The sequence below is a fragment of the Aquila chrysaetos genome, chromosome 1, assembly GCF_900496995.4.
Source record: "Aquila chrysaetos chrysaetos chromosome 1, bAquChr1.4, whole genome shotgun sequence".
NCBI classification, from domain to species: domain Eukaryota; kingdom Metazoa; phylum Chordata; class Aves; order Accipitriformes; family Accipitridae; genus Aquila; species Aquila chrysaetos.
In genome coordinates, this window is record NC_044004.1 from 37522536 (window position 1) to 37550517 (window position 27982).

At 38.4% G+C, this 27982-nt stretch overlaps 1 protein-coding gene across 9 annotated transcripts in view; it reads right to left on the reverse strand.

The window, feature by feature from the left end:
• TENM3 (teneurin transmembrane protein 3) overlaps window positions 1-27982 on the reverse strand; it is a 642124-nt gene that overhangs the window by 83029 nt on the left and 531113 nt on the right. For all 9 annotated transcript variants that reach the window (XM_030043752.2, XM_030043924.2, XM_029996124.1 and 6 more), the window contains 7 exons: window positions 25927-26049; window positions 19017-19231; window positions 11060-11270; window positions 10457-10558; window positions 10091-10285; window positions 8567-8767; window positions 5414-5599 (listed from right to left, as the gene is read on the reverse strand). In XM_030043752.2, coding sequence (XP_029899612.1) covers window positions 5414-5599; window positions 8567-8767; window positions 10091-10285; window positions 10457-10558; window positions 11060-11270; window positions 19017-19231; window positions 25927-26049 — 1233 coding nt within the window. The remainder of the gene's footprint in view (window positions 1-5413; window positions 5600-8566; window positions 8768-10090; window positions 10286-10456; window positions 10559-11059; window positions 11271-19016; window positions 19232-25926; window positions 26050-27982) is intronic.

Consider the following 27982-nt stretch of genomic DNA (forward strand, 5'->3'; position numbering starts at 1 on the left):
CCAGCACACAAATGCCTTCATGTTTGTCCCTAGTCACAAAATGACTTTAATCAGTCACCAGGACAGAGTCTGTACTAACAGAAACACACTTATGGGAGTGTGCTCTAGATGTTATTTATTGTTTTTATAATTCTGAATATCTAAACCAGATGACTTTCCTGTTTTTACAGCTAAAATAGCTGAAACAAGAAATTTCTTGCTGAAGAAAATTTATTTTTGGTTTGATTGGTTTGAATATCATGTTAGTGTCTTTTCATGCAAAGAAAAAGGTTAAAATAAATGCTTCACTGTCCCTTGTTATTTTTTTCTCAACTAAAGTTTAGGGGAAATTCTTAGAAGATAAACCAATTAGATCCCAAATCTCACTGGAATATAAACACATTACAAGCTGTACACTTCTACAGCGGACCACCATTGGATTTAAATTTCAGTACTGTGTATGAGGTAAAGTAGCCTCACGCAGCACTCAAAAGTAGCATGGAAGTACCACGATGCTAACTTTAGCTGTCCTGAGGGATTAAGATGAATGCTTAATGACATTAATCCACATTTAGATCACTTATGTTTAACAACATGCTTTCCACACATACATAGATTAATATTAATTTTGGACTGAAAGATAATCGTTCAACATGATAACAATTAAACAGCTGTAACCTGTCTCGTGTTAAGTAATGGTGCTGCAGGCAAGCTCCATAAACAGATGGTCTTACCCACCCATGCTTAATGTTAAAGACTTTAAAAAAGAGGTGTTGACAAATCTGAACAAGAAGGCATAGTTTTAATGCAAATTGGCCAATTTGCAATTTAGATTACTCTAAAACTAATTTGGTCTATAGAAAAAATTAAGCTGCATTGTAAAACCGAGATGTTACACAGCACATGGATATAGCAGATTCCCCACCAACATAATTATTTACTAATTTTGTTCAGCTAACAGAGTTTAATGGAAAAGCAGCTGGAAAAGCATTCATATTTATGGGCTTCCTATGACAGTTACTTAATTTACTCATGGTACAAGCCAGTTATATCACAAAAAATAATAGACTTTCTGAAATAATATCTGTTCCAATCTCACAAAACAACTACTCAGACTGGAGAGGGTCACTGAACTCATTGCAAGCCAGGACAGAAAAGAAACAAAAACATATTTTAGCACAACTGTGTTATGAAAACTTAATTACAGAGCAAATTTTCATCCAGGCTATCACCTGGGCACCAGCTGTGCACGTGCGGTCTTGTATCACATTGAGATGCAGGTTGAGCTTCACAAAATAATATATGGATGTTCACCTTAGACCCATGAATGTCACTCCCAGACCAAATAAACAATTGACAGGTGATTTTCCATAGCTTTGCAGAAAACTGTTGATTTAACCTGTTCTCATCGAGAGGCAGGAAATGGTAAAACATTACAATTCTCAGGAGGGAAAAGACAGTAAGCAATTTAGATGCCTTAAATTGTTTAGTATTTGAAACATACATTGCCAGTATTTAGTTCAAACCTGTAAGATGTTAAACAATAGCAACGAATCTTGTATTTTGTTAATTCTTATTAGATTCATTTCATCACAACACTGAGCATGTAGCTATCTGCTGAACATCTTTGATATAAATCTTTGGAAGTGTGTGTGTGTGTGGTCAGAGAACAGGCAATGACTCACAAGTGTGGCCCACATCAGGTGCGGTATTGAAGTTGGAGCTACCCTGTGCCAGAGATGCATAATGGAACAGTGTATATCAGCAACCCACATCAGGTTTACCACATTAGTCAAAACAATCTTGCCCACCTTACTATACACATTGCTTCAAAAAAGAAAAAAACACTGCTTTATTTAGTCTATTCTGTTCTCTCACACAAATCAAAAGTATAGAAAACATGTATGTATATAATTTCCCAATTCCATCCTCAGCCTTAGGGAAACGCTGATGCTTAACCCAGGTAAGCAGATGTCTACATTTTTTCTGAACAACAAAAAAAAAGCAAACCTTTGCAATCACCTATGATTTTGCTTCTCAATGTCCTGAAGCACAGAAATAAAAAAACCCCCAACAGTTTCTGGAAGTTCAGATCAGTTAGAATTTCCTTTCACCAAATTCCCATTTGAGTATCTTGAATAATACATAAAAATCAGCGTAACTCAAGAAGCAATCTAGGGTTTAAAAGACGTTAGAGAGGAATAAAACTAAGGACTACCTTGTTTTAATTAAGGAGACAGGTTTGTTTTTTCCTTCTTTCTACCCTTTAACACGTCAACTAACAATACAAACAGTGGGCTAACTGAAAATGAGACTGGACAGATAGTCAACATCTAGAAATACATAAAAATTGTTAGTTGAGGTGCAAAACATTTTTACTATTTAAACGGCATTCATGCTTCACAAAACTACCATAATCTATTTGATCAAATGAGTTATGGATTTAGATGATTCAGTACACGTTCCAGTTAGCGCCTCTGTGATTAATGCATCCGTATCTACCCCACTTTGTGCATCCAGCTAGAGATCTCATGGGCTATTCCTTTCCCAAAAAGTGAATAAAGTGCATTGCCCTTACAATTTATAACTTCTTTGGAATATTCCTTTCCCAAAGAAGTTGTAAATTTAGGCTGTTGTACTTCATGCGACTTCCAGCTAACAGCTGCAACAAACAAATACATCTGCATTTCTAAAATACTTCACACTATTGCAGCTAAATGGTTAATGACTTTTAGAAATAAGAAGGATATAATTGTTTATTTTTAGACCTATAAGGGAGAGTGGGAGTCTTTCACAGGTGTAGCACAAATTATGTAAATATTCTGCTACCAAGTTGAGAGTTGTAAGTAGCATAAAAAGCCTGGGTTACAAATGGAGGATAACACTAAAAAACTGGTTTGTATATAGAAACATTCTGATGTCCCTTGTGTTCTGAAATTTATTGCTCAGAAAGAGCTACTACCTACTCTAGGGCAGGTGAGAGAAAGGCAATTTGACTCTTCATCTGCCAAGCTGAGGCGGCAGCAATTTTTACTCCACTAAGTGGAAATACTTTTGGAAATGAGCAATAAAATGACATGGTTTCTCCTGGGCTCCTGAAGAAAACAACTCCAAGAAAAATAAATGTAACAGCAGGCTAGAGCCTGTACCTCATTACTTGTCTTGGAGGCTGAAAGGGCAATATAAACAAATCTAACTATCTTTACAGCAGCAGCCACAAAGTAAACACCCATTTAAAGAATAAACAGGTGGGAAGACAGACCTGCTAGCCCAGTGCTGAGGAAAAACTTGTTTGTGCTTAATATGTTGGAAAAATTGTTCAAGAGCAGTTCATCCGTGTATAACTACAACCCTTGAAATGCTGCCAAGGTCAGTGAGACCAACAGCAGAGCGATCTGCTGAGTAATTGCTCGTTGGCAAGTTAAAGCGGTCAAGGGAAAGGCTTTATCCTACTTCTAAAGATTTACTTTATTTTATTGTTCAGAAAGCAGTTCTCTCCCCACCTCTCTACTCTCTTTGTCAGCATGTTTTCTGGAAGCTCCTCAAAAATGTTAACCCTACCGATTCTCCCTGGGATTCTGCAGATGCACCTTGGTGCATCCCTCACATGTCCGAGCAATCTCATTAGTAAACAACAAAAAAAATCAATGGCAATTTCTGTAAAAAATAATTCACAAATCAATCTTACTACTTCACACCTGACTCCCTTCTAGAAAATAAAACCTTGTGCCATCTTCCTGGTGCAATGATGTGGGTATCAGTTAATACAGCTGTAACACGCCCTCATTTTGCCTGCCCTCAAAGCTCACACCAGTTTCCTGTGACCACCAAGTGCAGCACCACCACCACTTGTCTCTCAGTCAAGGCTGTAAGCTACCCGGGAGCACAGCTTGGGTTTTACTGTTTTCTAGATGCTCAGGCCCCAGTGATGGCTTAGCTGTGCTAACATAATCAGAGTTACAGCCCTTCCAAAACATCCATGAAAGCTAAAATTCGCCAGCCTCTTTTTAGCTTGTGGCAAAAGCAAATCATGCTATAGTCACATCCATCAGCTCTACCACTATTAGACTTACTGTCCTATCCTGTTGCTTTGGCTACATCACCTCTTTCCACTGACCCTCCTCCATTGCTCTAAACATAAAACTAGCAGGTTTTTTTACTTACTGGCATTTTTTTTGACTATTCAGATTATCTGGGATTTCCCAACATTCAGTGTTACTCTTGCCTTTGTTTGACCTGTGGCTAAGTCTTTCATTGTCTATTCAATCCACCTTTAATTGCTCAGCCATGATGCTTCTTGCACTTGGGAGATGTGCCCTATAAACACCTGCAGAGCCACATTGTTACTCCTGTCACAGTCTTTGCTGAACTTTGTGCAATGCTCCCCACACACCTAAGTACAAGCTAGTCATCTCTTACAGTTAGACCATTGCAAATTCCTTTGTCTGTGCTCCCTACCTGTTGTCATGCAATAGTTTCTCTGTGTGGTTATGCCAAGACAAAAATTGTTTGGATAGGACCCTCCTCTGTTATAGACCTGCAGTGTCTTGCATAAAGGTGGATTAGTGTGGAAGGGAATTTCTTAGCACTACAGCTATACAAAATCAATATAAAAATGATAAACATTTTGGCAACTCCTCCTCCACTTTTTCTCAGTCCCATTATTTACATGCATAATTTCTCATGCTAGCTCACTGTCAAGCCGTGTGCAGTGGAGAGGGATATCCTGCTACATATGGGACCTACAGACTGTAAATAACTGAGTAAGAAAAGCTCCATTGATAAAGGCACAGTAATTTTCAAAGGTTTCCAGGTGCTAGAACTGACTTGACTACAGAAACATAGAAGCTGTAATAAGGATGGCTTCTTCTCAATCAGCTGTATTAAACTGCTATTACATTATTTACATGTAAAAAATTTGATATAATTCTAAAATAGAGCATTATATTGACAAGAAGATAATTTTGGGCAGCTAGATCTCATTTATTACAAGGTGGAAATGACATTTTTGTGTAGGCAAGTCACTTTTTAGAGCTTCTTCTCCATAAAAGAAAAAAAAAGAAAAACAATAGGAAGCTTCATTTCCAGAAGACATAAAGCTATCACATAGAAATAGAAAAGCACAAGTCAAATAATATATTTACAGTTTAAAATAAAAGTAACCCCCGCCTCAGCAAAAGGCTGTTAAACGGAAAAGATTGAAAAGGAAATTCTTCCACCTCCTTTTCATGGCAAACTAGGTATGAAGAACTGATGAGCCATTATATAACCATTTCCTTTCTTAAAATATCAACTCCTTTACACAGACTGACATGTGCAAATATTCTGTTTGAAGAAACAAGCTTCAAATAATACACTTCTTATTCAGACATGGCCAGCAGCGCCAGCTGTTTGAATTTTGCCGCGAAGACAGTGTAAAGCATAGCCAGCCTACCAATGGTACAGTGCTCTCCATTCCATCCCTGGCTACATTCACACTTCCCGTCTTTACAGGTGCCATGCTCCGCGCAGCGGGGATGGCAGGCTCTCTGGTTGCAGGCTGCACCCGTCCAGCCTTCCTCACAGCGGCACGTGCCACCCATGCACACACCGTGCGTGCCGCAGTCCACCGAACAGATTTCTGGATTCAAGGGGAGAGAGAGGGAGAAAAGGAGGCAGAGAGTACAGATGGGAGAGAGAGGGTAGGCATTAATTAGCAGCGCTACATTTTAATTCAACATGTGAAGAATAAGAAAGGCAAAATATTTGCAAATTAAATCAAAGGAATTTACTGTGAAAGGCATTTTCAGGGAGGACCCAACAGAATATGGAGTACAAAGTTTTACCACCATGCTAATGCTTGCTCAGTTATCTAGCAGACTTAGCGGTGCTTAAGTATCCATAGCTCTTCTGTTAGCTCTGAGTAATTTTCAGTCATATATTTTGTGATCACATATGTCTTAAGAGTAACCGTTTGTATCTTAGATTATATAGCACTTAGACCTACTAGAACTTACATTGTACTCCTTGTGACTAACTGTAACATATACTTAGGTCACTGTGTGTTGTGAGTGAAAACACAGTATTAATGAAAGTTCATTTTAACAAGGTTTCCCCTCCCTACCCTGCTCCCTGTTTTCCTTCAAGTAAAAATGTGCCATTCCTGACACATTTTTTCATTATAAAGAATCAGCCTTAGTGAGACAAATTAGTACTATGCTGACATACTGACACATCTGTTAAATATAAAAGATGATTCTCTTTTACTTTCAGTAAATTTTTATCAGCGACAGCTATGAACAGTCTGGTTTAAATAATAGATTGTTAAAAAAAATAAATCAACATACAGCAATTTAACTTGTCATTTACATATAGTAACAGGATCTTGTAACTGATAGAATAATTGAAAAATATGTTAACAGCCAAAGGTAGTCAGAGGCCAAACAACGCATGTTAAGTCTCAGCTAATACAAGATGATAATTTAGATGGTGAGATTTTGCATTTGCAGTTTTGATTCATTTAGTCAGACTCCAGCAAACTCTACTTCTGCTAAGCAGACAACAGAAAAACAAGAGGAGATACAATACAGCCTGAGGGACTTCTTTAGTTCCTTGGCATACAACTGGCTGTAACCATGTACTGGTTCATAGAAGTACTGTATTTAGTTTTTGTTCTCTTGTAAAAGACAACAAACAGTTTAGTAATAAAAGACTGAAATTACTTTCAACAGCAAAAGAAAGAAGCATTCAGTGCAAGAAAGGCTTCCCATTTCCCACTCAACAGCATTTTTCTTCCCCCATAGAGTATAGCCTGCTGTCTCAAAGTGCTGTGGAACATTAAACATGGTATCAAGGAGCTGTGACATTTCCCATAAGAAACAGCCCAAAACCTTTATGGAGGAAGACAGCTGTAATTACCCCCTCCCTTTTTTTTTTCCTATACAGCATTTTATATCTACTTTGAATTAAATTTTTGATTAAGAGATGCGAGATGGTTTGATTAACTTTAGATTCACAAAACGTCAACGCAGCTCCAAGAAAGAAAGGTTTATTTCTCTTCAATCTAATCAATTTTTCATTAGGATGAAGGTGTTTATCAGCTTTTAGCACACTAGCTTTGAGCAAGGTGCGTCAATCTTTGTAATGAATTTATTAATTAGAGTTAATTTAATTGAAGTGGAATTGAAGGGCTAATTAACGGACAAACTGCTGATGAAGATAGGGGAAAGCTCTGCTGATTTCAAACCTATAAAACCCTCTGATGGAAATAACTCATTCTTTTCTTCTTCTAGTAGCTTAACAAAATGTTTATGGGTAAGGTTTACTTTTTTAGTGTACCACTCTGAAGGTCATTTTGCATGACTTCAGCAAATAGTCTGTGCGTATTTTTACAAAGCTCTTGTGAGTTTGACATTTTTGAAATATGTGAGAAGATCAGAAATATTTTAATGACAAATAATTCCTTGAAACATAAGTAAAAGATGGAGCAGAACTGAAGCATCAAAAAATAGTGTAGAGGACACTGTGTCAAGAAATAGGGGATCCATGTTTTGCCTGAGAACTAGAAAGGATGTCTCACAAATAGCCATTTTTAGGGCTAGAAGTGTTCAGAGAAGAATTTTTTCTTCTCAACAAATTTAACAGAAGACAACATTTTCATCTCTCTGTCACTTTTTCTTGAATGTTTGGAACTCTGTCCTATCACTCTCACATGCATAAACCATTATGGAGTATTGCAGATCCTGGTCAAGAAGTACATTTGTTTTAAAAAGATGGTTCCTCATGAAAAAGTTATATTTATTCATAAGCTGGCATAAACCCAGCTAGCCCATGTGTTCAGTTTTCATTAACAAAATCATCTGAGTTGTTAGATGAACTGTTTTAGACAAATATATGTCTCACAGTTAGACATGATTTCTCTTTTGATATGTGGCTACCAAACAATATTCTAAAAACTCGTATTTGTCAAAAGGCTTCTGTCATACTTTATAAATATTTAGATTCTGCTCTCTGTGATAGCACCTCCAGTCATTTTCTCCTTTTGTTTCTAAGCTCAGACTATGGTTTTAATAAGCTCAGTTTCAGACTTCAAGAAATCCCTCTGCTTCTTCACTCCTACGAACTCCTTCCACCCTGGCAGCCTGCAACCTTTCTCAAAAGCTGTTTAGGATTAATTCTTGCATTTCCTTTGCCTTCGAACTTGAGTGCTGTCTGTTTTTCAAGAAAAATACCTCCAATTAGCTGGAGAGATTTTAAAAATGTGACTGTGTCTGGTTTTGCTAGTGTAGTTTTAAGTTTCTAAATAGATGTATTCGGTAAGATGATACTTAGATCCATATATTGTACAAAGAACATTCTGTACTTTCATGTGAAGTACCTGAAGTTACCAGGTGAAGGCAGCTAAAAGATACCAACAAATACATTGATTTTCAAATACTTCAAATTCATCAATTATTTTGAACTTTTGAATCAATTCACAGTTCATGTTGAAGTCAACTCAAAGATTTCCATCAGCTCAGCAGGTCAGGTCCTAACACAATAATGTCATTAAAATGCTACTATTCAAGACGTCACCATTTTACAAAATGCAAGTGCTTTTAACCCTTACCATTGGAACAATCTGGACCTGTCCAGTTGGGGTCACAGGTGCAGGTACCACTCTCCTGAAGGTAGGTTCCATGGCCAGAGCATTGGTCAGAGCACATTGTCTTCAGGATTTCACAGTTGTTGCCACCCCAGCCTGGGTTGCAGTGGCACTCGCCATGGATGCACACGCCGTGGCTGGAGCAGGCTGGGTCCAAGCAATCCGCTGTGGGGAGATGAAAAAGGTCAGCTTAAACTTGTCATTCCTAACAACACTCATCAACCCCTAGAAGCTCACGGCACTTTTGGGCTTAATCCACATTTTAAGACCTTGTGAAAAAGGCAGCATTGCACTCATCTTAAAAGTAGGTTGAAGCTGAGAAGTTCACCTTTGTTTCACTGCAATGAGTGAGGAAAAGACACAGTGGACCAAGGTATCTTGGTGCCAGCCTCCCTTCTCTGGCTACAAGGTAGATCACTCTTTATCATCACTAATTGCATAGCAGCAATTTTCTTTGTAAAAACACTTCACTTCCACATCACTTTCTAGTATTGTGAAATTTGTGTATGCACATAACTGACATCAAGACATTTACAGGTTACCACTGAGTTAACGGAGAACCTTTCAAGGTTTGCTGATTTTTCTGAACTACAAGATTGGCTTTGGGTCTTGGACAACTGATCTCTGTTCTGCCTAATCACAGCATCACAAGTGTTGGATTCCCTGCAGCACTTGGTATCAACTGACCCAATCCACCGCCACAGAGTTTTGACAGCTGTATAGGACCCTCAACTTGTTTCAGAAATAAATGAGTTGCATAGTGTCTATCTGTCTTAATTCACTTTCATGTGCTTTAGATGACGAGATTTAATTTAGCAATTTGACTCAATAAAATGTTACACTTGTAGGGTCAACGGTCTGAAAATTTAATTCCAGAGACTTAATTGCATTACTTTGTACGTGGAGATCAATAAAATCAATTTGATTGAGGAAGAAAACGGTGCTTTTTACTCCCTAAAAAAATAAAACGGAAAATGAACTGCATTTTGCAGTACACCAGAATTGAATATTATTATGCACATCTCTGGAATACAAAAATGACGCATCATTTTTCACTCTGATGCATTTGAATCAGCACTTTCCACAATGTGGTTGGTGAAAAAGATCACTAACAAATGCAATACATTAATGATTTATTCTATACTGTGAAAATTCAGTAAGTCTTCCTGTATTCCAACATCTATTTTTTGTGTGCTTTCTTCTTAGCTGACCTTAGCCAGAAAAAAATAAAAATATACTGGCAAGGAAAAAGGTATCACACATTAAAAATTTTCCCACTGATTACTTCAGAATAAATGAAGTATAATAATTCTGTAGAATTCAGTGATACTATGGATTCCCAAACTTGTTTTTCAGTATTCTAAAATGATTTTTGAAGAGACACCATTACTGCCTATGATCTAGATCTAGCAAAATCAAGAGCTGGATGTGCCATCTGGAAACCTGACCAGCAACAGCAGGTGGTGGGGTAAATATTTACTCATTTACCTTCTTCGCAGTTTTCTCCTTTGTATCCAGAGTTGCAGGCACAAGAGCCCATAATGCAAATGCCCCGGCCCCCACACTGGGGATCAATGCACTGAGTTGTAGGCACATCACACTCAGTGCCCTTCCAGCCACTGTAACACAGGCAGCGTCCTTTGGAGTACTGACCGTTGCCACTACACAGCACTGGGCAGGCTGCTGTGAAATAAAACACAGCAGAAAAATTAAAAACAAGTTTTTCACCAAAAAAACCTCAGGGCTTTAGAAAGAAGAACATCTAGGAAGCAAGTCACATGCCAGTTGCTTTCCTGATGTATTTATCTTCATGCTCGCTTAAATTGACTTGAGAAAAGCATTGGGTTGATTTACCTCTTGAACAGTCGGGGCCCAGAAACCCAGGAAAACAATGGCAGGATCCAGAAACACATTCGCCGTTACCATGACAATTTCGGGGGCATTCCACCACAGACTCTAAAGGGAAAAAAGGGAGGATAATTCACAGATGCCCACCACATGAAGTACCTATCATTTGAACCACTACTAACTGACAGTGCACTCTTGCTCCGAGAGAAGTGTTTACATTTGGTTTGTTTGAAGAGCAGGAATAGCTGTGATTTTCTATTGCCAATGCCTCTAGTATCTTAGGACACTACATTCCAACAAAAAGGCTCAAATTATAATGGTAAAACCATATGAGCTCCATACTTAAAATCCAGCCCTGTGCCATTTAACAAATACTTCAAAACAGTGTCCTCCTTTCAAGCACTGTTTTACAAGAAGGTACACTCCTTATGCCTTAGACCAAGTAATTAAAATAGATATTCCGCATTTTGTTCTGTGCGGCAGAAGAAACACTATGAATGGAAAACCTGTGAAAAAAAGTAAGATCATTTAACTATGAAAACTTATCTCTGTATTCCTAAAAAACCTGACTGGAGCCTAGCATTTGGTAGCAGCTTTGAATATGCTTACCTATAATTATGGTATTAAAAGACACCTGCTCCGCATTTTTCCCATCGTTATAAAAGGCCAGGTGCCAGATGCCAGAATCCAAATACTGGATAAAACCTGCCTCATGGAGACTGACAGACCTTGCCTGCCGCCCCACTCGCTCCGATTCCAGCAGGTTGCGTTGCTCCCTCGCAATCAGCCGGCTGCCATCCAGGAGCTCCACAAAGTCATACTGTGGGGAGGAACAGACAGGAGCTTAACAAGTCACAGAATGACCCATGGCACTGCCAGCTTCCCCACAACATCCTGACAATATGCTTGTATTTTGACCAAGAGTTTCCTTTTGGAGCAGGGAAGCAGGAGCTGAAACCAACCCTTGATTATTTCTTTCCCCTTGCTAAGGCTTGAAGCAAAAAGGCCAACTAGTCCTCATGCATATTAGAGTAGCTTTTTCGGTGTCAAGTGGCCAATGAACCTATTACATACATTGGGGGAAGAAAACATCAGTTGAAATGAATCTGCAGTCATGACTGCCACCTGAATTACAGGTGAGAGCTAACTTTCAAAGTGTGTTAAATGCATATAGGTTAATAGTAATATCCAAGACCAATAACCTACCTTGCTTTTCATTTAGTTTCAGATGAAGGATTAAATTGTTTAATCCCCCTTTCGGACATTCTGGAGGAAGGAGAGCAAGAGCCTGACTTCCTATCACAGAAGCCCAAAAAAGGAGATGGAAAACAAAACATTGCAACTGTTGAAAATGACAAACTGACAAAAAATATGGTACCTCAGGTCAATGGACAGCACATATTATTTTGTTAACAACCATGAGATTGTTAACACTCATCACCCAACCTAAATGATTCTACGATCAGCAGGGCTTGGAAAAATGTAGCAGCCTCTCAGCTGATACAACAAGCAAACTCAAAACACAAGGTTTTTATGCGTGTTGATCTTAACTAGCACTAATAACACCTGGAGAGCTAAATCTGCTCTGGGCCCTGCACCTATTTACACTATCTGGGAGATGGCTCTCATGGCTTAAAAGATGTCTTCTGCATGTTTATCATGTAAAGATCAAAATGCATATCGCAAAATTAAACACGTAGGAAAATTAAAGAGCACTCTTGCTTGTGGTAGAGACTCTCTGCTCTCCCTGCTGAGTCTGTTCACAGTTTCACTTTTACTCTGACACATGTTGATTGTATGAAGTGAACTGTAACACGTAAACCTTCACTCTTCCCACATGTTTGAGATCTCTCTCAAATGGAATTACATCCAGGGCCTAGAAAAGTAAAGGCCAGTATGTGTGTGGTGGGTTGATCCTCGCTGGATGCCAGGTGCCCACCAAAGCCGCTCTATCAGTGCCCCCCTCAGCTAGACAAGGGAGAGAAAATACAACAAAAGGCTCATGGGTCGAGATAAGGACAGGGAGAGATCACTCAGCAACTACCATCACAGGCAAAACAGACTTGACTTGGGGAAAATTAACTTAATTTATTACCAATCAAATCAGAGTAGAATAATGAGAAGTAAAATCAAATCTTAAAACACCTTCCCCCCACACCTCCCTTCTTCCTGGGCACAGCTTCCCTCCCAGATTCTCTACCTCTCCCCACCCAAAGCGGCACAGGGGGACAGGGAATGGGGGTTGCAGTCAGTTCATCACATGTTGTCTCTGCTGCTCTTTCCTCCTCAGGGGCGATCACTCCTCACACCCCTGCTCCAACATGGGGTCCCTCCCATGGGAGACAGTCCTCCACGAACTTCTCCAATGTGGGTCCTTCCCACAGCCTGCAGTTCTTCATGAACTTCTCCAGCGTGAGTCCCTTCCACAGGCTGCAGTCCTTCAGGCACAGACTGCTCCAGCGTGGGTCCTCCGCAGGGTCACAAGTCCTGCCAGAAAACCTGCTCCAGCATGGGCTTCCCACAGGGTCACAGCCTCCTTCGGGCACCCACCTGCTCTGGCATGGGGTCCTCCACGGGCTGCAGGTGGATATCTGCTCCACCGTGGACCCCCATGTGCTGCAGGGGGACAGCCTGCCTCACCATGGTCTTCCCCATGGGCTGCAGGGGAATCTCTGCTCCGGCGCCTGGAGCATCTCCTCCCCCTCCTCCTTCACCGACCTGGGTGTCTGCAGGGCTGTTTCTCTCACATATTCTCGCTCCTCTCTCTGGCTGCAGTTGCTGTTGAGGTTTATTTTTTCCCCTTCTTAAATACGTTATGCCAGAGGTGCTATCACTGTCACTGATGGACTCGGCCTTGGCCAGCGGTGGGTCTGTCTTGGAGCCGGCTGGCATTGGCTTTATCAGACATGGGGGAAACTTCTAGCAGCTTCTCACAGAAGCCACCCCTGTAGCCCCCCCGCTACCAAAACCTTGCTACGCAAACCCAATACAATGTGAAACCACTGATTCACCTGAGCTAGGATAACATCGGTTACCAAGACCAGAGAATCAGTGGTTTTACACCCTGACTTGTGACCTTCAGAAAGTGCTCCCAGGACAAAAGAAAACACCATAGCCTTTGTCCCAGAACAAGGGTTTAAGTACTTATATATTCTCTTCTTGAAATTCCAGGCCAAAATTCATTGCAAGAATGTTCCTCCCCAGTAATTAAAATTATCTTCTTACCAGTCAGGATGTGAAGGCAATGTATAGTTAATATGCCTCTATCAACATCTGAGACACTTTTCCAGCTACATCTGAACCCACAGAATAGAACATAACGTGATTAGGACGTGAAGAAGCTGGTACCTCCGTACACTGACACTCTGAACGTACGTGCTGCACCGCATGAAAACGAATGCAACCGTTTTGGGAGAGAACCAATGATTCAAAACCATTTAACATTCTCATTTGTCAGAGAATTAAATATTTATCTTATGTTGTGAGAGAGAGAAAAACAGTTTTAGGTTGTTTTTTTTTTTTCCTCCTGCCTGACTCAAGACCACTTCTTTCCGGTGCTGTTTTTCACTAATATTTTAAAAAAGAGAAAGCTTAGGGAGTTCTGAGTTTTAACAAGTAATTTATGGACATCAGGAGTGACCTTGTGATTTGTATACTGCAGAGAACAGTTTTTTGTAGGAGGACAATTTCAGACGAAAACCGTATTTTTGATACAGGAACAAGTGATTACACTACTTGATTGAACACAAAGAGTATACTAATGGCAGACAACCATGGTACAATTAACAATTTTGTATTTGTAATGTAATAAGGACATATGCTGTTATCAGAACACCATTTTAGACTACATTTTAGAAGCCATACAGAAGGGAATTCACTGTGCAGTCTGTCCCCCAGCAAAAAATAATAATTGATCTTAACCCATTTAAAGGTTGGTTTTTTTATATTTAGGACACAATAACAGAAACAGACTGGAAAAACAATTTTCTTCATACGCAAAAAACATACCAATTTTATTTTCCTCCTATGAGGATACATTAATTACCTTTATATTGAGTCTAAATGCGTGGATTTGCCCTACCTCTCCATTCAGTTTTGCTTTAAACCAAAGTCCTTTTTTTATTCTTAAAGTCTCTTTAAATAAACATATTGATTCTCTGGCTGCAATGGAAGTGACATTTTTAGAAAGTGTGACAAAGACTTTCAGGCTCGCATTGATTGGGTTTTGAATGGACAGCCACTGTCAATTATTTCTGGTTGATTTATTTATGATTCCCCAGAAAGAGAGAACTATGCATCTCAGATCGGTCTGTGACACACATATAGTGGCTGTGCTTGAGACTGATTTCAGTACCTAAAGAGAACACAGAAACACAACCAAAAATTCTATCCCAATTACAATATATCAAACCATTTTCTACATGCTGTATTCCTATTATTTTGGGTTACGGGACAGGAGGAGAGTTAAATTTGCTGAATTCTGTTATTATTTTATGATGAAATGCTAAGCAACTGATAGAAATGGTTTAGATACAGTCCATCTTGTTCCAAGACGAGGGTGTAAACTAAGACTTCTTGAGATCTTTTCCAAGCTCATTTCTATTACACTTTCATTACATCCATTGCAGTGGCATGATAACTAGCACCAGAGGTTGTACAGCTATGGAAAGACAGACTCCAGGTTCCTCTTACTGTCTGGTTTTAACCAGATACAAAAAAAGAAGTGGATAAACAGGCAAAGGGTCCAGGAGAGAAGTGGAGAACGAGGTGGCAAATGTAATATGCAGGTTTTGCATTAAAGCCAGAGGTGACATGGAGAGAAGGCAGACATTCATAAGAACACCGAAGCTGTAAGGAGGGAGCTAAAGAAGATGGTGGTGCATAGTTAGGCATGTACAATATCATAGGCGTATGAGCAAAGATATTGGAGGGAGACAGCTGGTACGAAAACTTTACAAATGCTGGCAGAGGGCAGGTAGTAATCAGTCCTCTATTATTTAACATAAGATCTGAAAATTCAAATACTGACGTTTGAGAAACAGGCAGCAGTTGCTCATTTGCATAAATTTTGTTATTAGCACTTGTCACTCTATGACTAGGAGATAAGGGCAGAGAGCATTCAAGAGATGCAGACATGAAGTGATATATATGGGTGAGATCCTACTTTTCAAAGTCCTCATGAAACAATCCTAGCTTTACACATCCAGAGATGGGCTCTGAGCCACCTTTTGTCATTCTGGGATGAGATCTTGGAGCTATGTTAGACAGATCTACAGAAATATCAGTTCTCCGATTAAAAAAAAAGAGCAGACATCATTAAGGTATTGTATGAAACCATTGTAGTTAAATATCTGCTATGTTCTGTGCTGTTCTGGTCTCCCCATCTCGAAAAGGCTGCAGTAAAACTGGAGAACATTCAGAAAAGGACAAGAATGGTCAAAGGATTGAAGCAGCCTTCTTACAAAGAATGATGAAACAGACAGGAAAAAATACAACTCATTGAGGACACTAGAGATCTATAAATCAAGGGTGGCATGGAGAAGAAATTGGTGAGGAATTCTCCACTGCCTCTTCCAGAACAATACCAACAGGGTGTCAAACTAAAACTACCAGGCTGCCTCAAAGCACACTGAGGAGTATAGTGTGAGATGTGTAGTTAAGCCCTGAAACTCCCTGCTGTAAATGTCATGGATGCTAAAAGCTTCCATAGGTTCAAAGGTGACTATGCAAATTCACAGGAAAAAAGAATCTATCAAAGGCTGTAACACTAAGACAGCACCTTTAACTCAGGAAGTCCTTCAGCCTTAAAATGCTGGAGGCCAGGAATGTACTGCAGGAAGAATAACTACAAATCTGTCATGCTGCTATATTAATCTCTACGTATCTGCTAATGGCCACATTGTCACAGACAGAATGCTGGGCTAGATGGGCCTTTGATCAGACACAGCGTGGACATTCATTTATTTTTCTAATATGCTCCTATGACACTTGGAGCTATACAAGTAAGCTGCCTTGTCCGATGGAAGGATGCAGCGAAGCCCAGAAATAGCTGTTAGTCTGCCCCTGCTAGCTATGACTGGCTTGCAGTTAAGAACTTTTGTCAGTACAAGCCATAAGGGTTAGGGAAAATAAGAAAACAATAAACAGAATTATGCTTGCAAATGCCTCAATGTTCTATTTCATTAGATGTCCTTTTGCCTAAATACCTTATTTTGTTTATATTAGTTACTTTGGTAAAACACATATTTTACCAGTACAAGTTGTGTCTTCATCGAAGTCCTGTGATTAGGACTTTGCTGCAGAAAAGCCTAAACAGTTGAGAAATATTTTACTCCATTTTTTTCCCCCCATGTGCAGGAGCATGGTCACAAAAAACCCCCAACTGCTCACTGGAACTGCATTTTTAGATTACAAACATGCTTTATCTCAGGCACCTAAACCAGACATCATCGGGTTCAAGGCCATATAAACGTTCTGATAACCCCACACCCTTGGGAATCTTCAGCAGCCCTAGAAGTTCACTAGGGCACTGATAAGTAAGCATGCCTAATTTTTCAAGGTATCAAGTGTCAGTCAAATGGTTTGTAAAAAATACTCTAATTATATAGCAGGCAAAAACAGGACAAGAGAGCTTGGCCTATATCCTGGGAACAATATATCCAACATGTCACAGAAACTGCAGAAGATATAGTAGCAGGATTTGCATATGATTCTTTCTGTTGTATCATACTTAAACCTGAATAAGCACTTGGGCAGTAGGAATCCAAAGGGAAAGGAGTCTGTGTAACACAGATGATGGGAAACAGATTTCGTTAACTCCTTTTCCCGAGTTTTTGGATAAAGGGCACCCCTATTTCAATCTTTTACCAGCATAAGGAATCAAGTAAGGATCTTTTTTCATAGAGGTATCTACTTGCATAACTTCTCATACAAATGCACAGTCCAAATCAGCTTCTTCAGTTTTATTCATTCTTGCCACACATGTATTCCCCTAGCTCCTGTTATTATTACTATCATTGAGATGTGTTTGTATTCCAAACCCCTCTTTCCAATGGCTGATAACTTTCTGAATCAATTATCTTTCAGCTGGAATTTCTTGTGCTTGTTGTCAGCCTGAGGGTGGGTGTTCATATGTGATGGTCTGAAGAAAATCCATTTAATAATTTTTATGAGGATCAAATTTTTAAATAAGTGCATTTTCTGCATTCAGTAAATTGTTTGTGTTTTAATGGAACCTAAACTAAAAAATAAAGCTAATGTAACATTCTGTGATTTTAGCTGCATGAAACTGCTTTGCTGACTCTAATTCTTCCTCTATGGTTTGTGACTGCTAAACAGGTGATATAATTAGCAATATTTCTATGTTCTAGGTCTTTCAAAACTTATGCCTGAAGAAAAAACAAAATAAATTTAAATAGTGCAGAAGCATGCAAATGAAAATAAAAAAAATGTGGGATTAAAATAAAGTATTTTAATTTTGCAGTTATAGATTTGCTGTTGCAACTGCTTATCAGGCATAATCAGTCAAGCTTCTTTCCAATTATACCATTAGGTTGCTATACTTAAGAGTTGTGTCCTGGGCAAATCCATACACTTAAAAAAAAATAAAAAAAAAATCAGTAAGATGTTGCATAATTCCCTAAATGGGGTAGAAGAGAATGAGCTCAACTCCCTTTTCAGGTGGAAAACCGGTTCAGAGTGAACATTTGGACAAATATTGAGCTGAAAGAAATCTAAACTTGGAGAGTCTTAAATCTTAAAAATAAAATCTGAATACAATTGATTCTAAAATGCCGTCTCAGACAACGATTCTCCCCTTCTCCTGCCAATCAGAAGACTATTCATTCTTTTATACTTTAATTTTTCTATAACTATGCAAAAAAGTATTTCTTTGTTACTATGCAAAGGCATGACCGTATGCAATGAAAAGCGTCATTAGAAACCTTCTGGGGTTAATAATCCTGGGAATAAATCCTCTGAGACACTTAAGAACAAATTTTCAAGACACTAGATGTCTAGTGAAGACTGACACTTTTACAACCCCAGTTCACTTTATCTTTGTAGACACATATTACTTATTTTTTATTTTATGTGTTTATTTAATGAGACACCAAGCTGTAAATACTGTAGCATGTGCTTGTAGAACAAACTGAAACTTCCTTAAAAAACTGTTGTCTTCTTGCTTGGAAATCTGGCTAATGTGGTCTTTGCCAGGCACTCTTGACCATAAGATGCTGTACTAGTTTGCTTAGGTTTTTAAAGATATGTCTATATACCACAGAAGATAAAAGTACCTGTAAATTCTGCATGAAACAACTCCATATCCAAAGCATCATCATTGCTCACAGCATTCAGAACAGATTCTGCCCCCCCCCACTTTAGATCCCAGTACTTACAGTATTACAAATGTTTTGGACATCACATGAGATCAATAAAGTATAAAAAGTAAAAATAAAAATCAGCAAAATGGAAAGGGATGTAATCCTGAGAAAGAAAAAAACATACAAAAGATACAAGCTCACAGTTTTCAATAATGTGTCCTACTTTTAATGCAAGCAGTTCTCACCTGAGTGTGTGAAGGTGGTAAGCCTTTTCGGCCATATACTCCAATCAATGCATCTTTCTGAAGGGATATATTGAATTTTAGAAATTGTGGCTGATCAATGAAGAGTTGTGATCTCCAAAAAATCCCAGGGGGAACTTCTTGTATCGCTCTTCGGCCTATATCAAGTTCTCCAGAATCTATAGTGTTGTTTTCTTGTGCAAATCCCCCTAACTTTCCTGACAGGTTAGAATAATAAGAGATCAAAAATTAGTATTTGTTTCTTGCTTTCAGTCATCCTTCATATAAACCGTCAAGTATTTAGAATCACCTCAGATAAAATGTTACATGACAATCTTTCTGAATATAAGATCCCAGAGAATTCGATGATTTGGAAATAAAAAGGCAAAGATACCACAAATACCTACCAAGTAAAAATACTGTAACTTCTCTAAGCACTAGCATTATGGAAACTGTTTTAGGATCTACATTAAACTATTCATTTTTTCCCGCAAGTATTTTAACAGGGATTTTCCAGCACAAAGTCTCACACTAAAAATGTTTAAGGTAAAGGGAAATGCAGCATACAGATTTTAAGAATAATAGATACATAAACATAAGCAGTCAAGAGAAATAATATACAGTCTTTTCTACATTAAATATCAGAGCATTTACACAATACTAACAATGTCTACAGCTCTGGTTTCCTATTTTTTGTTTTTTTTGTGTTCCCCCCAAAAAAGGCCATGTTTCTTGCCTCATTGTGCCTATGCCCTTATGCCTTCACTCCCCATAGTGGCTGCATCCTCTGCACTTCCTAGCCTCAGTCCCAAGCTTGTTATCACCTCCTTGTCCACACTGTCTCCTGAATAAAACGTATAATAGCATGTCAAAGTCTGGTACTTTCACTGTTTTCTATACCATGAATATGTATTTATCCCACAGGCCAATTACTAGGAATAAAAACCTAGCACTGAAGGGCATTAACAATTTGTGCAACTATCAGTTAGCCTTAGGAGGCCAGTGATGATGGCTTGGAAATGCCCATAAGCAGCAAAGAAGATGCTAACATGCAAAAGACACATGATGTCAAACACTAACACTGAAAAACCGGACTACTGGTTGTGGCACTAAAAAAGAAGAAAAGAAAGTCATAAACTTTAGATACCCCCAACAAACTTTTTGTTCAAGTGGGTAAGTCCAGGCAACAGAGACTGAATCTACACCGCAGCTCAAGTACAGAACAGTGTCATCCAATCTGCAAGGCTCCGTGCCATACTGGTGAAGCACTGTCAAACAAACGAAAGGGGTAAAAGTGTTCCAGCCCAAGCTGACGACCCTGCAAAGCACTAGGCTGGATGCTACGGACAGCACAGGTCTGTGATAACTCTGAGATCTCCACATTGCCCCTGCTTGTACCACACAGGCACATGCTAAATCTGGCGAAGATTACAAACCTTTCTCAAAGCTCATCAGCAAATGAATTGTGGTTTAGTTGTGGTAGTGTCTTCTACCTGCCAGATTCATAGGAAACAGAACTACTAAGACTGATGCACTAAAGAAGTGGTTTGCACAAGCTCTCACCACCCAGCTTTAAAATCTGAGATGATTTAGATGAGTTTGCATCAAGTCTGTTTGAGGCCAAAGACTCGGATCTGATGTTCAGGCACTAACTCCGTGCCGTGCCGCTGTTCATAGGCAGTCTTGGAAGCTGGTGCCAGGGTCAAAGCCTACTTCGATCTGATGGAATCAGCAGTGTCAAATCTAGACTAAGATGCAAAGGTGTGTCTAAGAACTTGCTTACCAACACATGTCAACTGTGCAGTAAGCAAGTAATGCCACACTTAAGCAGCTGGCACAGCAAGGTGAGCCTTGAGTGAAGCAATATAAAGAAAAATGGGACTGTAGTTACAATCTTACGGTCTGCTGTGTTTTTACCAATTTACACTCTTTTTTTCAACAGCTAGTCTATTATAAAGATTGAACTAAACCCATCTGAATGTGATAAGCATGTTCAAGTGATGCTGACTTGTTTGTGTGCAAGTGTTCTGAAGAACTGACAACACTCTGTTGCTGCCCTGTCTTTTATGTTCAAATTCTACATTATTCATCATTTGATGGAACAAACTGACACAACCTTTTTGCAAACATTTAGACTTTAAAAAACTAGATTAAAATCTGAAATGCCAAGTGAGGTCACAGATTGATCCTCGCCACTTTTTGTGCATCCAAGATGAACAGAGACTGCTGCTGAATTAAACAGGTACAGAAGCACTACTGAGAGGCCTTGAGTGGGGGCTTGCATCATCATCAGAGCTGTGCCACAGTGGTGTTGCAGTCACTGAAAATGTCTCACTTCCAGGATCATCATATTGATGATCAACGTTCTGCTGAGAAGAGACAGTGAAATACCTCATCTTGGAGAAACCATTTTTTTACACTTTTCAGGATGAGTCTGATGCTCTTCTAACTTTGGACTTAACCTTTCACAATATTCTTATGTTATTCTAGAAGATGTATCTGTATTCACTATTTTGGTTCATTTAAGCATTTGTTTCTTACCACTTCCTTCAAATTTAAGCATGTTGTGTCATATAAATTCACACACTGATGACTGGTAATCACTAAACAATAAACACTTGTTTGCAGTATTGATCTGCAGCTTCCCCCATTTCTACATTTGAAATGAAAAACAACTACCTCTTACTACTGAAAAGATGAACTAGACAGCTTGAACAGGTGCACTTTATCAAACATTTTGACCAACTTGCCAGGAATGCCTATTACTGGGCTTCAACACTTATCCTTAGTGGATAATGATCCTACAGACTCCTATTTTCTTTACCAAAAAAGAGGTAGTTTTACCCTGTAGCCACATGCCCCTTTAACACCATACGACCTCTCTCAAAATCGTCACTAGTTGTTTGGCCTCCTAAGAATAGGGCGTTAATTATTCGTTGTTCCCTGTTGTATGTCAATGGGCATAAGAAAAATTTTAGTAGCGTCACCATTTCCTTTTCACTTTCTAAACAGTAACAGTTCTTATACACAGCTTTAAAGCAAATTATGAAATGTCACAGTTATTCTCACAATTCCATAATGACATAACAGTCCGAACAAGAAACCAAATTTTAAAATACCTAGCCTCCTGGATATATTCTCTTTCACTAAACTTCTCCACCCCCAAAATTTCTTCTTTCACAGACATTCCCCAAAAGGCAATAACACAAATACACATAAATATTTATAGGTAAATAATATTTGTATCATGATTTGTAATTCTATTGCTAGATATACTGTTATTTAATTTACAAAATATATTGCTTTGCTGTATCACATACTATCTAATATATATAATCATTATATGATGCATTTGTGATATGGATAATCCAATGCATTATGGCTAATTAATAGGTAAAATATTTGTTATACTTAGTATTTGTAAATTGTATTTCAGCTGCCTGAGGTTAGGGTGGACAAAACCCTGAGCTAAACAAATATTTAGAGCTAAACAAATATTTAAAGCAATAAACAATATTTAATTATCATACCAGAAAAATAATTCACAAATACCACTAAAATGACATGAAGCCAAACTCCTTCTCCTTATTTGCAAACATTCTATAGATTAAAACATGAGATACTGTCTATAACACAGAAATGAATGCACAACCAAAACACAAAAATGCTCAACAATAATTGCTGTATAGTGTCACCCATCATATCATTTTCCATCCTTCAAAGGCAATACTAATTAGAATATTAGGTTGCAAGGCTGGATTTACAGACAGTCAATAGCATGTTCTCCCCTTCCATTGAATAATCTTGTATTCAGATCTTTTTCTGTGAGACATCTGCTATATATCCTTCTGCAACAACTGTTTCAAGAAATGAAATAAAAATCCTCCTTAAAAACATACCTTTTTAGAAAAAAACCCAACATAACATCTAATTAAGAAGTTACTATACCTTTAATTAACATGAGATAACTGTAAACGAAACAAAAAAGCTCAATACATATCAGTTAAAGCAAGTATAATGTATTTTAATGAGTATAATCTCAAAAAGTGCATCCAAATAAGCCAAAAGAAATGCCCCTTTTCCCATTGACTTTTTTCCTCTCTTGCATTTAAAAAAAATCTGCCATTAAGCATTTATTATTATAAGGTATTTCTGAATTGCACACAGATTTCATATGACATAAAATAAAGCCAGCAACATGTGAGATGTGACCAACTGCTAGAACAGAATGGTTAAACAAGCTCTGTTTTTCAACCTTTCTTTTCTATTGCCTAGTTATAAAAACAAATAAAGCACTGATGCACCTCAAGTTCATGTTTCTATTTGATTAAGCATGGCTTAACGAATTACTTTGGAGAACCTAAACTGAAATGGCCTATAAAATTCATCATATCCATAGAAAACACACATTCTTATGCCACCTTATGCAGCCCTGAATCATGGCTGTCTAGATAAGCAGGTGATATGTTGCCAGCAGTTTATTGTTCATATAGAGAGAAGCACTGGGAGAGGAAAGAAAAAAAAAAATCCACAAAAGAAACAAACAAAAAACCTTTGGAAAATGCTTGTTCAGAGATTCAAGCTTCACTTAACAAATTATTTGCATTTAAGGATGATTTAACGTGCTTTTACTGTTTATTTATGACTAGCTGTTTCTAGGTAAACCACAGCTGAATTTTCTTCAGAGGTCATAAGGATGCATTTTCAAGCTTAATCTTTGCTAATTCATCACACAAAGTACCTGTAGCTCTGAATGGCAAATGGATACCTGGGATCTAGGACACAGTGGGCTATGATTTTCTGACCAAAGCAGGCCCAGGATTATCCAAAGTTTAGATGAGACAGAGTCAAGGAAAATGCCTGGCCCATACAACACTGGGAATTTCTCCCATCTAAATCAGAGTATCAGGATATTACCAGGGGCCTAAAGAGGAGCAGTACTTAAAGTTGTTCAGCTGTTGAAGTATCCAAATCAAGACTTTATTAATTCTTCCTTACAGTTTTCGGTAACTAGTATAATAGCACAGGGCCCTCCCTCTTAAATTTCACATCTAGTCCTCACACTGTCCCTTCTGCTTAACTTTCCTTTTGTGGTTTAAAATGTATATTCTCTGGTCTGTCTGTTGTTTAGTATTGATGTACACTGATAAATGGCCACTTATCCTATTCTGTAGAGGACAGCATTTTAACAGTGGATGGAATTAACCCTGTTCTCTTGTACAGTATTTAGGGACATAAGGAAGGAAAAATGGGATTTGATGTACTTCTTGTTTCCTTTTATTTTTGAGGCAAAGTATAACAGGTATTGATTTGTAAAAAAAAAATTAAAAATGATCAAGGGAAAAAGAACATTTTATATTTATAAAATATTTACAAAACCATGTATATATTTTATACAAGAAAGTATATTGGCTACTGAGGGCCGAAGACAGTGGGATGATGAGCTGTCACTGCAGCATCAATATTCATTAATCATACAGTAGCCTTTTGCTATTCATTCAAAACAAGTAAGAACACAGAAAGAGATAATGAATATCTAAGCGCAAGAAAAAGGCAGAAGGGTAAAGGAAATGAAAAAAGAAAAAGTCCTACTGAAGAAGTTTCATATGCTTACAAAGATGACAAAAAGAATGAACTGAGCTGTATCTTTCCTGTAACTTGGAGCTGTGATAACTTGAAAAATTTTCAAGATGTCAACTGCTGGCAGAAGCTTCCTCCTCCTCAGTGGTAAGGAGGTCAGCTCTACCTTGTGAAAGGGAAAATGGATTTTTGTGTAATGAAGCAAACACCGCATTCATCAACCATTTAAATCAAGTTTTCCATTCAAAACCTATTGATTTTAAAGCCTCTGTTAGCCAAAAGTGCACAGGCTCTTAAATGTTTTGAGAATCTTAAAGGGCAACATGGAAAAAGGTCGATAAAAAATAATCCCTTTATGTGGTTTGTATTTTAAAAGCTCCTACAACAAAATTAATAAAGTTTTGTGTTTTTTTTTTTTTTACTTTATATATTGGTTGGATGATTCAGACTCAATATTATATGCTAGAAACTTTGAGAAAACAAATGAACATATTATACATGACCTATTAAATTTCAGAGAGAAATTAAAAAAAAAGAAGAAAACATCATCATCTGTAGAGAAAAACACAAGCCATTCCATAGCAAGGTCATCATGCCATAGGAAGGTCCTTGATCATGAGTTACCTTCTGAACACAGCTAAGAAAGAAGCTTCAAAAATATGCAAAACCTCCCTGAAGTACCTTTTCTGGTGCCAGCTCTTCAGAAAAAGATTATGTGCCTGCCTGTCACAGACAAGGCTTTTGTCTGAAAACTATCCAGAACTGCTTGGGACTCCCAAAGATCGAATCTTGGTATCAGGTCCCCCTTATGAAATAGCATGTCCTGTCACCTCAGGCTCCCTGGCTTTGTTGTGGCCGTTTCTGCAGCACAAGACTCCAGCCGCCCCAGCCCCTCAGGCAGGATGGTCCAACCCAGCCTCAGCACCATCCTGCTACCTCTGAGGACCCCACAACAATCATTACGTTATCAAAGATTTTAGAGTAAGTGGAAGTTCTGCTTCTCTGGATGTGATGAGAGCTTTTCTATCCTCATCAAATATTACATGTAAATTTCCATGCAGAATTTTGGTTGACAGCCAGCTTTCCTAGTAAGATCAACATTATCGCCCAGGATCCATGCTAGGTAGGAGGAATGGTGCGGTCTTTTCACTTGAAATACAACTCCTGTTTAATATCTACATATCTATTTAAAATTACTACTACTTACAAATGCTCTGTACTTCCATTAAGTATACAGAGTTTTAGAGGAAAAGCGAAAAGTCTGGTGATGTAAAGAAGACAGAAAGAAAGGAAATGTTCCGAAAGGAGAAAAATTGGTGCCTCTTTCACTTACCATTTTCTCCAGCAGGTACTGTTACAGGATGTGTTGGCACAGTATCAGAATTCACTTTTCCATTCTCAAATGTATCATTTTCAGTTTGCTGCAACTGCCAGTTGAGGCCAAACAGATGCATTGCTGGTGGTAAAGGATACAGGTTATTTGATGCTCTTAACCACAATGACAAATCACACAAATAATGGCTTTCCACGCTTCACAGTGGAATAGCAACTCATACATTAAAAAATTAAATTACAGGAACAAGCATTCACAGACTAATAGTTCAACTTAGCAATGGCACTAAGCAATTACTACCACTGTCCTTTAATGACACAGTGCTTTCGGTGAACACAGTTGACAGAAAGCTCACCAGTCTCATTTTGAGTCTTTTACCGGTCCCAAATCAATGTTCAAAAGGATAGGCAGTAATTATGTCCTTTTCTCTTTTTTCATTTTTGATCCTTCTGAAGAGACAAATCATTTAAGTGAGCTCCGTGAGCTCCTAAATGACCTACTAAAATAAATGATTTTACCAGCAGATGGATCTGTTCTGGTTAGCCAGAAAAGGAAAAGAAACAACACAAGAGGAGAGGAAGGAGATTGTTGTGGGTATTGCAAGGCTAACCTAAGACATGAACACTCCTTTTCGTGCTGCCACCAACACCCTGCGCAACCTCCAGTTACCTGCTCATTCCCCATGCTAGTCTACAGAACGAGGCCAAGACGATTAGCGGAGCTGGAGACACTGGGGCACTTTGCTCTGATAATGATCATGCATAAGCTAGGTTTCTGAACTACTTAATTCCCCACAACCATGTTTATTAGAAAGGTGATAGCATGTTAAAAAGTTTAGCTGAGCTAATTATGAAAGACAGAGTCAACCTTCCATGGTGTTAGGAGGGACTACTTACCGAACCTTGGTATCACCAGGGTTTAATGAATGAACCCCCACCCCCATCTAAATTTTTAGAGGAAAAATATGGGGGGAAAAAAAATCACCTTAATGCTATACTGTGATACACAAAACATATGCAATTTCTTGCTATCTGTGGTGTATTTCCTTCTCTTCCAACGACTCTTTGATACCAACAAAATTAATTTTATTGTAATTACTCTAATTTGTGTTTAGTATAACACGGGTTTGCTCATTCCATGACAGCAGTTATCTCCAAAGCTAAAATAAGTCTTTCAGTGCTACTGGGGAATAAAAATACACTGGAAAAAATTCTGTAATAATGTATTTTAACTATTCATGCAAAATATAAGGAAGATAATTCACTGTATCTTGTTGCTTCTGCTCCTTCTGTCTCTGAAACAGATCACTGCTATAGTTGATGTTATTAATTTACTCATTCCTTCTATCCAAATGACAAACAATTCTTCACCCCTTTTGGTTTCATCTCTGATCTTTCAACCTCTCTGTATTGACCATGGCAACCCTTACTGAGGATGAACAGGCATCAGTGGAAGTTTAGTCAGGCAGACAGCAAACACGGCAGAATTAAGACCCTCTCTGCCAGGTCTTTGCCTTAAACCCTCCCCGTACCCTCAACAAAACAAAAAACCAGAATGCAACCAAAGACCTATTACTGAATGCTTCAAAGACTGAAATCCTCACTATAGCTGACATATCTCTTTGTTCCAAGTCTCTGACTCTACTATTACTCTTCCTTCTCAGACCTTAAATTGCCTGTCAAAGCCTGATAATGTAGAATGTTCCTTGACCCTAAAACCTGATTTCTTTTTTCCCCTCTCATCTCTTGTTAAACCATAAATCCGACCACCACCATTTTTGGCACATCACTAGAACTGGCCATTATTATTTTGGCCCTACCTCAGCTGAAATTCTTATTTATGTATTAATCATCTAATGATTGTATCTGTTTTAATATATTTCATCAAAATCCCTACGGTCAAACTCTACTATCTGTTATACTAGTTCACTTCACTGGCAGCAATGAAAGACTGCAAATAGCTAAATATTTCATGATTCAAACCTAGCACATTTCTTGTCTTCAGTCTGGAGGTCTAAATCACCTCTCCTAACTTTGCTGGCTTCTTATCACTTTTA